At 51.2% G+C, this 12,227-nt stretch overlaps 2 protein-coding genes across 2 annotated transcripts in view; one reads left to right on the top strand and one right to left on the bottom strand.

Moving 5' to 3' along the window:
• The first annotated feature begins 1,261 nt into the window (after nucleotides 1-1,261).
• Nucleotides 1,262-8,003, top strand: TROAP (trophinin associated protein). The gene is made up of 14 exons (XM_006902496.1): nucleotides 1,262-1,402; nucleotides 1,502-1,685; nucleotides 2,202-2,359; nucleotides 2,448-2,585; nucleotides 2,756-2,844; nucleotides 3,283-3,335; nucleotides 4,241-4,350; nucleotides 5,796-5,894; nucleotides 6,002-6,085; nucleotides 6,220-6,285; nucleotides 6,531-6,662; nucleotides 6,789-7,374; nucleotides 7,612-7,805; nucleotides 7,956-8,003. The coding sequence occupies exons 1-14, from the start codon at nucleotides 1,262-1,264 to the stop codon at nucleotides 8,001-8,003; spliced, it is 2,082 nt and encodes a 693-aa protein (XP_006902558.1).
• A 1,522-nt stretch (nucleotides 8,004-9,525) lies between these two features.
• Nucleotides 9,526-12,227, bottom strand: part of C1QL4 (complement component 1, q subcomponent-like 4) — a 3,023-nt gene continuing 321 nt past the window's right edge. Inside the window, exons 2-3 of the mRNA XM_006902495.1 lie at nucleotides 11,982-12,226; nucleotides 9,526-9,705 (exon numbers count right to left, since the gene is read on the bottom strand). Of these exons, the coding sequence (XP_006902557.1) occupies nucleotides 9,526-9,705; nucleotides 11,982-12,226 (425 nt within the window). The remainder of the gene's footprint in view (nucleotides 9,706-11,981; nucleotide 12,227) is intronic.

Here is a 12,227-nt window from a genome sequence, read left to right as displayed (position 1 = left end):
GCAACAATGAATGAATGGAATTCCAAAATCTCTGTAGATATTCATTGAAATGAAAAATAAATTAAAATATTAAAAAAAAAATTTCTAAATTCCCGTAATAGGATCCTAGGTACCACACAGGTCAAAGTAAAGACACCAGTCCTGTATTCTTGGAACTGTCATCCAATTCACACCTTCCATTACGGGTTATCCCTTTTACTCTAACCAAAATATTCTAGGTTCCCAGAGCCTCACACTCTTGCCTGTCAAGAACCAGCAGTCTCCTCTCCCCAAGTCCTACAGGCCTGCAAGAGAGGCAGCCTGACCGTGCGGAAGACTTCAGCTGCAACTGTTCATTCCTGGTGGTGTGTTACAACTGAAGCTCAAATACATCTTTTGAGTTTCGTTTCTTAGCTGTAAAACTGAGATTATGCTTCACGGGACTGAGCCCCAAGTGAGAAAAAAACGGTTGTTTTCTTTTCATTCTCAGTTCAGTTCTCTTCAGCTCTCTCCACTTGATTCAGGGCACGGCTGGCACAAGATGCTTCCTCTCAGAGTCTGTTAAAGTGACTTGGCGCCACATCTCGAGCCAAGTGAGTCAGAGAGTCAAACCATCACGCAATTCCGTTAGCCGCGACCCTGACAGCCAGCCCTTCCCACGCTCTGCCTTTCGAGGCCTCGCGAGAGCACCCGTTGTTTCACAGACTCGGAGCCGGGCTTCCTCGGCCTCGGAGCAGCCTTTCCCTTTCCTGTCCCCGCCTTCTCCCGGCGCTCCGCTCTTTGAGTGGCTGATTGAACCGGGTCGGCTGGCTAGAAAGCAGTCGGACAGCCAGTCCATCTTTGGGCCCCGCCTCTGAAGCTTATGGATTGGACGACTGAGTCAGGTGCCATGTGCGCCTACACAGGACTGCGGGTCAACCAATCAGGAGCTTGGAGTATTTTACAAACTGGGAAAAGAGCTTGCAGCAGACCGCGAGAATCAGGAAAAAAGCGACGAAAAGTGTGGCAATCCAGAGGGGCTCCTGGGAAGGTGCGACACGAAGTTCTTGGAGGGAATGAGAGCGGAAGGGCTTACGGGGAAGAGAGGTGGTAGTTGGAGATGGCATCCAAAGCATGACCTTATTAGATGCCAGGAGCTTTTGGGCGTATGAATTGGGGAGGAGGAACAGGCCTCAGGGATGCCAGACCGGTGCTCTGAAGCACCTTATAGGGTAGTTCTACTCTCACATATGCCTGATTGACCCACGATCCTGCCTTCTGCTCCATTTTTATTAGAGCCATCATGACCACTGTCCAGGCCAAGGATCCTTTCCTCCGGGGTGTATCTCCCACTCCTAGCAAGATCCCTCTGCGTTGCCAGAGACGCCCTCCTCGTCCCACCGACAAAACCTGCGCCCAGGACCAGGAGAACGAAGATCCAAGGGTAAGAGGGCCTGGTGGGTGAAGGTAGTAACCACCAGGAGGCAGCACACACCAACAGGGCATCTCAACGCTGAGTCCTTGCTTTTTGGCTTTCCATTAGAGATTGGTGCAGAAGCCAACGCTCAGTATCCAGCATCCTCCCACTGGCAGAACAGAACCCAGCTGGAAAGCCTCATATCAAACAGAGAAATCATTGGGGAGCACTCAGCAACATAACCCCCTGAAGGAGCTCAGAGCTAGGCCTGGAGGACAAAATATGGGGCCTGGGCCACCCTCCCTGAAAGGTATCTTTGGAGACCTGGACCACAGACTCCTAAAATAGGTGAAGTGGGATGGGAAGAGCACAGTGAGATTTTAAGATTTTACTTTCCTTCTGGTCTCCTGCTTATTGAACTATATAGTCCCTGCTGCTGGAAGACTCTTTGTTCTGAGAAGCCCTGCTTTTTCTTCAGAAGAAAGTCATCATGAGCCTTTAGATCTCTCATACTTAATCATTCTCTGTTCTCTCTTAATGTTTTATGGCATTTATTTTGCCACATGTCCATAGTTTAGCTTGAGTCTGCTACCTCTCTGTAGTTTGATGAGTTTCTTAAGCATGGGCTTTTTCTTATTCATCTCTGGGTCCTAGTGCCGAGACTCACGTCTTAGGAAGAGGAAACATCTGTGACCCTTTGATGAACTGAGTTCAATTGAATGAGCGTTTCTGTCAGTTACTTCTGCACCTTAAAATGAGTTTTGTAGGGTCCCCGACCCCTTTCCACATCCTATTCCTGCTTATCTTTCCTTCTGTTCCCTTGCAGAGGCTCCAGGGACGGTAGAGTTTGTGGCTGACCCTGCAGCCTTGGCAACCATCCTGTCTGGTGAAGGAGTGAAGAGCTGTCGCCTGGGACGCCCTCCCAGTCTAGCTCAGAGAGTGCTGGTTCGTGAGAACCAAAGAAGTGCTCTCCGGAGGGGCCAGGTAATGAGACAGGACACAAGGGAATAAAGCTGACTGGTCAGAAGGGCCGTTCATGAGCCTGTGCTGATAGCCTCTGTTGATGTCCCAGGGTGCCCGGGCCTCTGCATATATGGCCCCCAGGACTCCCAAATACCGGCTGGATCCTGCCAGGGCTTCCTGCTTCTCAAGGCTAGAAGGACCAGGACCCCGTGGCCGGACTTTGTGTCTGCAGAGGCTAGAGACTTTGGTGAGTGCCCTTGAAGGGTTGACACTCAGTCATTCTAGGAGTTTCTTCCAGAAGACAACTGACCCTGAGAGAAAAGGTATTTTATGAGGAGCCAGAGAGATTCTGTGGGTAGGTGGTGAGGCCTGAAGGTTTGGGTCCCACCTGTGACTGATCTTATTCCTTGGTCTCAGGGTCATATTCCACCTTCAGGAACATCCTTTCACTCTTCCACTCGCCCAAGTTTCTTGGAACTAAGAAGAGTAACAGGTGGCAGCAACCGGTAAGAAACTGTGGGTAAGAATCAGCAATATCTGATGCAGAGGTCCCAGAATTGGGACCTTCCTGTAGTTTGAGGACTCCAGTAACCCAGGAGGAGCATGGAGAGAGCTATAACTATCTACATTGACCCTTTGGAATAGGATTCAGAACTTCATTACATCAGTCTCCACGGGTGGTGGAGGGAGGGTGGCAGGGATGGGTGTGCTGGAATATAAAATGTGGCAATAAATGGGATTTGGGTTTAAGTCCTGACCTTTAACAAGTTGTTCAGGTTTGCCTTAACTTCTCCAAACTTCAGTTTCTATAATTATCACATATGTCTGTATCATCATTAGAAGTTGTGGGGATTAAATGAGGTGTTATTTGTAAGCACTTAGTACATTGCACAGCTTGTACTTGGTACTCAGTGACTGCTGGCTGCTGTTGTTATTGCCATCAGGACGTCAGTGAACCAGGCCTCGGGATTGCTCCAGGAAACCCCAACCCAGCCTGGTGAGTGTGTGGCCATCGGGGGAGAACAGGGGCCTCCACTGGGGAGTTCAGCAGGTTAAAGATGTTGGGGAGCTAGGTAAGGAGTGGAAAGATGAAGGAACAAGAGTTAAGTACACACTTGTATTGTTTCAGAAGAGGTGGTCCTCATTTCCACCCTCTCCTGCCACTCCCTGCAAGATATACCTTCCACTCACTATTGTCTCCAGCCTCTAAGAGCTGTCAGCACATCCCTCCCTGTCCACTGAGGGTATTCAAATTATTAAATGTTTACTAGGATATGCTAGACTTTGAGGATAAAGGTTATTGGAATGAGTCTCTGCCTTTGATGTACAGTTGTTGAGGTGCAGTCAAGTTGAGTATGACTTTCTCTGTATTCATCTCTCTTCTTTTTATGTATATTTATAGTGTATGTTGTTAAGTACAACTGAACAACCCTATGAACAGCAGATCTGAATCCTAGTCTCTCCTGTTACCACCTCTGACATGCTTGTGACAATTGCTGCAGTCACTGTGTCAGTTTATCTTGTTGGGGGTCATCCTCTCATGATGTCCCTTTACCATCCGTGCCTCTAGTGAGCACTCAGACTACACTTTTTCCAGGACATACATGTTTGTTCTTTTGGCAGACCATAGAATATTCCATACTGTTCTCCAACACCACAATTCAAAGGCATCAATTCTTCTGTCATTCATTGTCCAGCTCTTAGATGTATAGCAAGTGATAGAAAAGACCATGCTTGAATCAGGAGCATGTTAGTCTTCAGATTGACGTCATTGCTCCTCAGCAATTTGGAGAGTAGGGACTGTTAAACGGGTGCTTAAATAGTCTCTTCGTAGGTTGTCAAGACCTGTGCTAGACTCATTGAGCATTTCAGATTTCCTACAGCAGATGTCCTTTTTCATAGCTTCATCTCTCTCTGACGGAGAACATGAGGCTGTCACTCATTCACATGAAGGCAGAGGAGACCGCCTCAGTCTGGCCCAGCGGATACCACTAAAGGAAACACACACTGAGGTGAGATGGAACCCTCTGGGGGTAAAGAATTCCCAGCAGGAGCTGGCATTGTGTGTAGGGCCAGGAAATCCTAGGCCTCAGGGATGGATTTGGTTTGAATTTGTCTTCGGTGACTGGGTCCTGGAGTGAGAGGTCATAGATTAATATATATTTGCATCACCATAGGGAAGCTTTAGGGGCACAGTAGGGAGCTCTGATGATCAAGTGGGTAAGGAGTTACACTCCTAACACAAAGGCACACAGTTCAAATCTACTAGCTGTACCACAAAAGGATGGGTAGTTTCCTCCCATGTGCTTTACAGGCTTGGAAAGCCTGCTGGAGGGTCAGCTATGAATCAGGTCTGACTAGACAGCAGTGATTTCTTGCTTACTTGAATGGCATAGTTGTGCTGATAACCCAATGTCTGCAGTCTCCCAGTTTGAAGCCACCAGTGGCTCCTTGGGAGAAAGGTGGGCAGTTTCTTCTCATAGGATATACAGCCATGGAAACCTGATTGAGAGTTGCTTGAGTCAAAACTGACTCGACAGCAGTGAATTCGAGTTTCAAGTTACATCATCATCAATCAGTGCTAAGGGTGAGACAGTTGTTACACTTGCCAATCAAAAGCAAATCATCTCTTCCCTTCACAATTCTTGAACATGTGCCAGGCACAGATCTAGGCTCTGAACACACAACAGTAAGCAAGTTAACGTTCTGGAAGGAAGAGACAAGCAAGAAACAAGTTTGTAAAATCTGTGGTTTGTCAGAGTGTCAAAGGTTTCTGACAGTTTATGCTTGACCACTAACCTAAAAGTTGGTGGTTTGAACCCACCTGACAACACCACCAAGTCCTGGTGATATGTGCTATGAAAACCATACAGGGTGGTTCTAGTGTGTAACCCATGATTGCACCACGACCTGGAATTGACTCAGTGTCAGTAAGCTGTGGCTTGTTCTCTGTATTGCAGTATGTCAGAAAATGACAAGTTTACTATTAAAAAAACAAGCATTGAAGGGGAACAGGGAGTGGGGAGTTGGGATTGTAATTTTCAGTAGATTGGTCAGGGCGATCTCTTGAGAAGTGAAGACTGGAAGTATTTGAGGGAGTCAACCGTGCACATAGCTGGGAGTCAACCTCCAAGTCGAGAGACCTGCAGGTGCAGAGGCTCTACGGAGGCCAGAAAGCTGATCAGGGTAAGGAAGAGAATAGTAGGCAGTGCAGTTAGAGCAGTGCTACAGGTACACAGGGGAGACTCTTATAAACCAGTGTAAGGACTATGGTCTTTACTTGGAAAGAGTTGGAAGCAGAGATGATGGAATGACGTGGTTTCACTTATGGCTTGGAAGACTCAGTAGTTATGTGGTGAGATCAAGACATAGGAAGGTAGAGAGAGAAGGGTCACACTTCTCATCTTCTTCACAGAACAGCCGTGACACCCACCCCATGACCCCTCCTACTGTTCAGCCCACACCTGGCTGTGGCCGAGTAGTACTACCTTCTGTCACCCGCCTATCACCCTTTGGATTGGCTCAGCGTGTAGTTTCTCTCCATCCGCCAGCTCTGGTTTGTATTCACAACTCTTGGGGGCTGGGCAAGGGCAGAATAGTTTCATCGAGGGTCCCCACTAGCTCTAGGCATTGTCACTGTCCAACCACTTCATTTCTCTCCAGACTTCATATTCAGTGTTGCGGCGTCTTGCTGTTCGCCCCAAAACCCAATTCACACCCATCCAGTCAGCCTCCAGCGTCCAGAAGGTAAGAAAGCAGGGCAGGTACCTGGCACAGGCCAAGGTTGTCAGGAACAAGGAAGGATGAGCACAGGAAAGGTTAAGATGGGGCATTCTATCTGTGGGTGCTGGGCCTTGCCAACATCTCGGTTCTGGTCCCAGGGTCACCGGGTGAGTGGTGTCTCCCCTCCTTCCTGCCCTGAACCTGAAGAACCTTTCCTGCCCTGGGTAAGTACCAGGAAACCTCTCTTCTCCCAGCCCATGTTGAGATCCTTCCCTTTGTCCTTTTGACCTAGAGGTCAACTGTTTGAAACATGTGGGCTGCCTGGAAAAGCTCCCTCGCTCCCACTCTCCTTGCTTCCCTGCTGCTCCTCCTAAACGATGTCTGAGTCTTCTATTCCTTCTTCATGAAGGTAGCATTTTCCTACCCTGGCCTGGCTTCCCAGTGTGTCCCCTTTGCCCCCAATTGACAGGAGCAGATTGCAGTACAGTTATTTGATCAGGAGAGTTCTGTAGGGTTGCAGGAAGAGCCTGAAATACCATCTGAGGCTCCTCATGGACCACTCACAAACAGCACCCCCAACCTTCAGGAGCTGAAGATGCAGGTGAGTGTGGGGACAATAGCATTGATGCCTGAGAAGAAAAAAAGGAGGGGATGGGCTTTAGTGATCAGGCAGTGTGAGTACAGTACTTGAACCCACTCCATCCGGGCTTCCCTCATCTACCTACAGCGCATCAGTATCCTGCAGCAGCTGTTGCGGCAGGAGATGGAGGGGCTGGCAAGGGACAAGCAAACCACCATTAATGGAGGCTCCTCTCTGGACACGACTGAACTTCATCCTCTCCTGACTGAGATTTCTAGAACTCTGAATGCTCCAGAACGTAATTCTAAGATTTCCCACCTTCCTGGACTGTTCCAGCACTCTGAGCTGCCAAAGCCTTGCCTTACAGAGGAGGGACCTCAACCTTTCCTTGCAGCAGAACCAGGAGTATCAGACCCCTGCTACGGGAGGGAGTCTGAGATTCCAGAACCAGCCCCCCAACAAGAGCTTGGGGTGCCAGAGTCCTGCATTCCAGCAGAGACTGTGCCCCTTCAGCATAGTCCCTCAGGGGAAACTGGACTCCCTCAGTCCCACCCCAGGGTAGAGACCAGCACATCAGAAAACAGTCCCATGGAACTCAGAAATCCACAGTCCATTGAAGAGCCCCACAAAAGTCCATGTGCTCCAGTGTCCACCAGCCTGATCGTCTCTTCCCAACCTCCCCCTTGTGCCAGCCCTCCTGTCCAGTCTCTAAGGCCCCCAGCAGGCAGGTCAGGTAAGGAGTTGTTTGGGAGGGGTGAGAACAGCGGATGTGATCATCTCTTACTGGGCCCATGCCAAGCGATCCCGCACTTCCCTTCCTCCACCATCTATCCCACCTTCTCTCAGAAACAAGCGAAAAGCTGTACCTCTCATGTTGTGCCCCTGCGACTTGACCCTGAGGGGAGGGAACAAGGGCAGTGTGTGCTATGAGCACCAGGCCCTTCTAAGTTCCATGACCCTTGGCCCTCAGGCCCCAGCAGTCTGGCCCCTCGAACCCTGGCCCTGAGGCAGCGCCTCAAAGCATGTATGACCGCCATCCACTGCTTCCGTGAGGCCTGCCTGGATGATGAGTGTGCCTTCTATACCAGCCGAGTCCCTTCTTCAGCTCCCCCCCGGGTCTGTGCCAACCCTGTGGCTACGTTACTGGAATGGCAGGATGCCCTGGTGAGCCTCCGAGAGCAGCCAGGCCATGTCTGCACACCAATGAGAAGGGTGGGCTTAGGGTGGGGCAGAGGGCTCTTTTTCAGAGAAAATGAGAAGAGTTACTGGAGTTCCAGAATAGCTGAATTGTAACAATGTCTTCTTTCTCTCTAGTGTTTTATTCCAATTTGTTCTGCTGCTGCTGAGGGCTCTCCATCATGAAGTTCCACCTCCACTTCCCCTATCTTGTACCTTTCTTTTAGCTTTTATTTATTGTCAGTCACTCCTCTAACTGCCATGGGGCTGAGGATAGACACTCTTTTATCCTTCAATAAAGAATGTAAAGCATCCAAGTGTTTTCTTCTAGCACTACCTACGCTGACTACTGGTGTTGCTCTATAGTTGGCCACATGATGGCAGTGTCTTCCAGCTTAGAGACCAGCCTGTGGCTTTCAGGATCCCCCTGGCTCCTCCTTCACCTAAGAGCTGTCTTGCAAGGAGGAAGTTAGACCACTCTTGCCCAGCCAGACCCCTAACCCAGCTTCATAAACGTGTTTGATGTGGGTCTTTGAAGACTTGCTTTACCCCCTGCTCCTTTCATGCAGCACCATCCCATAAGTCATCATTCCTCAGCTGTAGGAAGCTCCTCTTAGAACTATATCCATGCACTAGTCAGAATGGCAGAGGTCCCATACCCAGACCTTTGGGATCCTCCCTTGTACTGAGTTATTGTCTTCCTGGGGCTACAGTATGAGGCCTGAAAGCAGATACCCTGCTTTCCATATCAGAGTGGAAGCCTTGGGCTGCTCGCTTTTCTTCTCTCCTGAAGGCAGACCTTGCCAGGAATAACTAACCCTTTGCCTCTGGCAGAAAGTGACAGGCGGAGTAGGGAGTCCCTGAGGGGTTAATGGAAGGGTCAGTCACTTTACCCCCAATATGAGCTCCAAGGTGAAGCAGCCACACACATCCCCCAGCCTCACTTTATTGGAAGAGGCAACAGAAGCTGTAGCCCCAGGGCCTAGCCCAGATGGGGGTGAAATAGGGACTGTAAAGAATGCATTTCAAATGCCAGGAAAGAATTCTCACTGGTGCCTCCAGTTCACAAGAGGGCTACCAAGGCTGGAGTCTGAAAAAGCAGGTAAGGGACAGAGAGGGTTGTAAGAGAAAGTTGTCAGGACAGGACTAGCGCCTACCCGTCTCTCTTGTCACAGCTGCAGCCAAGATGCACTTGTTTTCTTCCAAACTGCCAGGGTGTCCATTCTGCTGTCTGGACATTTGAGCCTGAGCCTGGATCTGTGAAACCTCCACCCAGGATGCAGCAAAAGAGGGCTGTGACCCACTCCTCTTCATGTCCGGCTTTTCCCTCAGCATCCCCCTCACGTAGATGCTGATGGTTTCCCTAGGAGCTTTGCTCTTTCACCCATTGACCTCTACTCCCCAACCACTTATTCCCCAGAGCACCAAGAGTTCGCTGGAATTCAGGCGCTGTGGTAGTGCAACGGTCTGCCCACCTACAGCCAGTCTTGCAGACAATGGAGTGGTGCCTTGGGCTGGGCTGGGCTGGCTGGAGGTAGGTGGGGTGGGGAATACAAGGGACAAGCTGGGGGGGGGGGGGGGGGGGGGGGGGGGGGGGGGGGGGGGGGGGGGGGGGGGGGGGGGGGGAGGGGGGGGGGGGGGGGGGGGGGGGGGGGGGGGGGGGGGGGGGGGGGGGGGGGGGGGAAGCGCCGGGGGGGGGGGGCCTGGATCAGTCCGGGTAGATGATGAAGCCCGAGAAGGTGCTGTACTTGTTCGTGTTGCCTCCATGCACCTTCCCGCCGTCCAGCTTGATGAAGACCTCATCGCCCACATCCAGGTGCAGGATGACGCTGTTGCTGGCATAGTCATAGTTCTGGTCCGCGTCCTGAGCAATGGCACTGGCCCGGACCTAACCAGAGAGAGTACTACTCACTCCTTGGGCAGAGCTAGGGTGCCACGAAGGGTCAGGCTTGAGGATGCAACTAGCTGCAGGGCTAGGGAGGTCGGCAAAGGCTGGGCCTCAGAGCAGCCCAATGGGACTCAGAGGGCCCCTGGAGCCACTGAACGTCTCAGGCTCCACTATTCATTAACTGGGTGACTAGGGGCAAGGGTCACGTCTTCTCTGGGCCTCAGTTTTAGCTGTCAATTAGGGGAGGAGAGGGGATAATACTAGACTGAGGATTGTTAGAATTAAATTAGCTATTACATACAAAGTCTATATACAGCAGTGTTTCACACGTAGAAAATGCTACATAGGGTATACTATTCTCAAAACCCATAATAGCACAGTGGTTGAGCAGTCCTTGCTAAGAAATGTCAGTAGTTCCAACCCACCAGCTGGCTCTGTGGGAGAAAGGTGTGGTAGGCTGCTTCCCCAAGGATTACAGCCTCCTCGGAAATTCTATGCTGCGGTTCTACTTTGCCCTATAGCAATCGACTGGACTGCAATTGGTTATAATTCCGTTTTTAAATAAAATTCGCCTGTAGTAAAATATCTGATTCCCTCTCCACTCTGACCTCCTGTGATTCCTAAATTTGCGTTTTCCCTAGTGACAGGACACAGGTGTGTGTGTTCGTGTGAGGTTGCAAGTCAGAGGCAGGCGCACTGATGCGCTCTCTCTTTTGGGGAGCTCACTTCCCCTGGGGTGTCAGCTGATGCCTCCACCCACGAGTTGCCTTCTGGTCCCATGAGGGCGCCCCTCTTTCCCGCTGGCTTGGCTGCAGTCGCCTCAGGCCCCGCCAGCCCCCTCCCCAACCCCCCTGCTTCCCGTCCCGCGGGGGCTGGTTATTAACTTATTAATTATTCATCATTATTCTAATCACTATTTACCGTCCCCAGGGCCGCAGAGACCAAGCCGCAGAATACAGAGTGGGAGCTGCGCAACCCCGCCCCTCTGAAACCAACACAATCTAATGACATCCCCCCACTCCCCACAGACACCCTGAATAGAGCACACACACCTCTTTAGTGCCACATACAGATAACACCCCACTCTGCGCACCCAGCACCCGGCAGACAGAAGCTCACTTGCATTGCATCGCCTCTTCCTTACGCCCATTCAGACTCACACACACTCCCCTTTCCAGGGTTCTTGAGGATTCACACAGCCCCCTTTTTCAGGTTCTTAGGGTGGCTCTGCCCAGAGAAGACGCCAAAGCATCTCCACTGGTCTGGTAGTGGAAAGGACGCTGAAGCCAGTAACATGACCCCAGATAAGAAGAGGGCCTGAACAAGGAGGCTTGATGGGCCTAGGTCATCACTGACCTCCGCAGGGCAAAAGCTGAGGTCACCTCTCAGCCTCAATTTCCCCCAGCGACCAGCGACCTGCGACCTGCGTTCCATTACACCCCACCCCCCTCCCTCCGCCTGCGGCCAAGCCTGCTAAAAGTCCTGGGGCTGAGTCCTTGGGCCTATTCTTGCAGTGACTCCAACTCCACTCAGGAGCAGGGAGGAGACTAATCTCAAATCTGGAGGCTGAGAGGTTGTGAGGCCTGCAGGACCAGGCCAGCTCTGCCTACCGCCTACAAATCTATTCCTTCCCACCACTTGACTGATCTCTGAGCTGCCTTGCCATGTTCTATCACCTCCAATCAACTCAGTATTAGCCATACTGGGCGAATTCTAGGCTGGGCCTCAGGCCCCAGGGCAAGCAAGAGGGCAGATACTTTTTTCTTCTCTCCTTTACCTTTTCCACAAAAATCCAAACTCAATGCCCCTATACATGAGCTACTGCAGACTCCCCAGCTACCTTGAGGCTGATTCCACTCTAACGTGGAGTCAGACTTCTATCTATAGCTTGCTCAAGCATAGACTAGGGAATCTGTAGGCCAGGAAAACTGCCTCAGAAGGCAGGTGCAAAGGAGAGTAAGGGCTAGTTGGCAAAGGGAGAGACCAAAGAGCTTTGGCGGGCTGTTGCCAATAATTGAGGTATGAGGACGCAGCCCAGTTGCAATGAGCTTTGAGTCCTGCATTGTGGCCCCAATATCTTTCCTAAAATTCCATGAAGCCCAGTGTAGTTGTGTCCTGTCTCTGACCCTCCTTTCTAGCTAACGAAGGAGATCTAAGTTTCTATCAGTTTTGGCTTTCGGGATTCCATGGCTCTGTTTCGGGGAAGGGAAGTTCAAGGGCGACTTGGAAAACTGCTGGGGTCTGATCCAAGCCAGAGGGGGACAGGTGCCTCTCACCTGTCCGTTCTTCATCAGATCGGCCCACATGCTGGTGCCGTCGCCGCCGCGCATGAGCACATGGTAGGCGAAGAAGTAGACTCCCGGCATGGGGCAGGTGAACTTGCCGCTGGCCGCCTCGTAAGCGTTGCCCACGTTGGTCACCACGTCGTCGAAGCGCAGCACCTCGTAACCTTCGTGAGGTCGCCGCAGGCCCGCGTAGAAGGCGATGCGAGGCACGTAGCCAGCAGGGGGCGCCGCGCCGCC

Source organism: Elephantulus edwardii, unplaced genomic scaffold (genome assembly GCF_000299155.1).
Source record: "Elephantulus edwardii isolate Elephantulus edwardi_28Jun2011 unplaced genomic scaffold, EleEdw1.0 scaffold00418, whole genome shotgun sequence".
NCBI classification, from domain to species: domain Eukaryota; kingdom Metazoa; phylum Chordata; class Mammalia; order Macroscelidea; family Macroscelididae; genus Elephantulus; species Elephantulus edwardii.
The sequence above is the reverse complement of the archived record's forward strand: the minus strand, read 5'-3'. Positions and strand labels throughout refer to the sequence as shown.

Bases quoted from the DNA above. Each gene is read 5' to 3' on its own strand.
- TROAP (XM_006902496.1), top strand. From the start codon at position 1,262: ATGACCACTGTCCAGGCCAAGGATCCTTTCCTCCGGGGTGTATCTCCC. The intron at 3,336-4,240 runs GTGAGTGTGTGG...CCTTTTTCATAG, and splicing joins GGAAACCCCAACCCAGCCTG to CTTCATCTCTCTCTGACGGA. The intron at 7,375-7,611 runs GTAAGGAGTTGT...CTTGGCCCTCAG, and splicing joins GCCCCCAGCAGGCAGGTCAG to GCCCCAGCAGTCTGGCCCCT.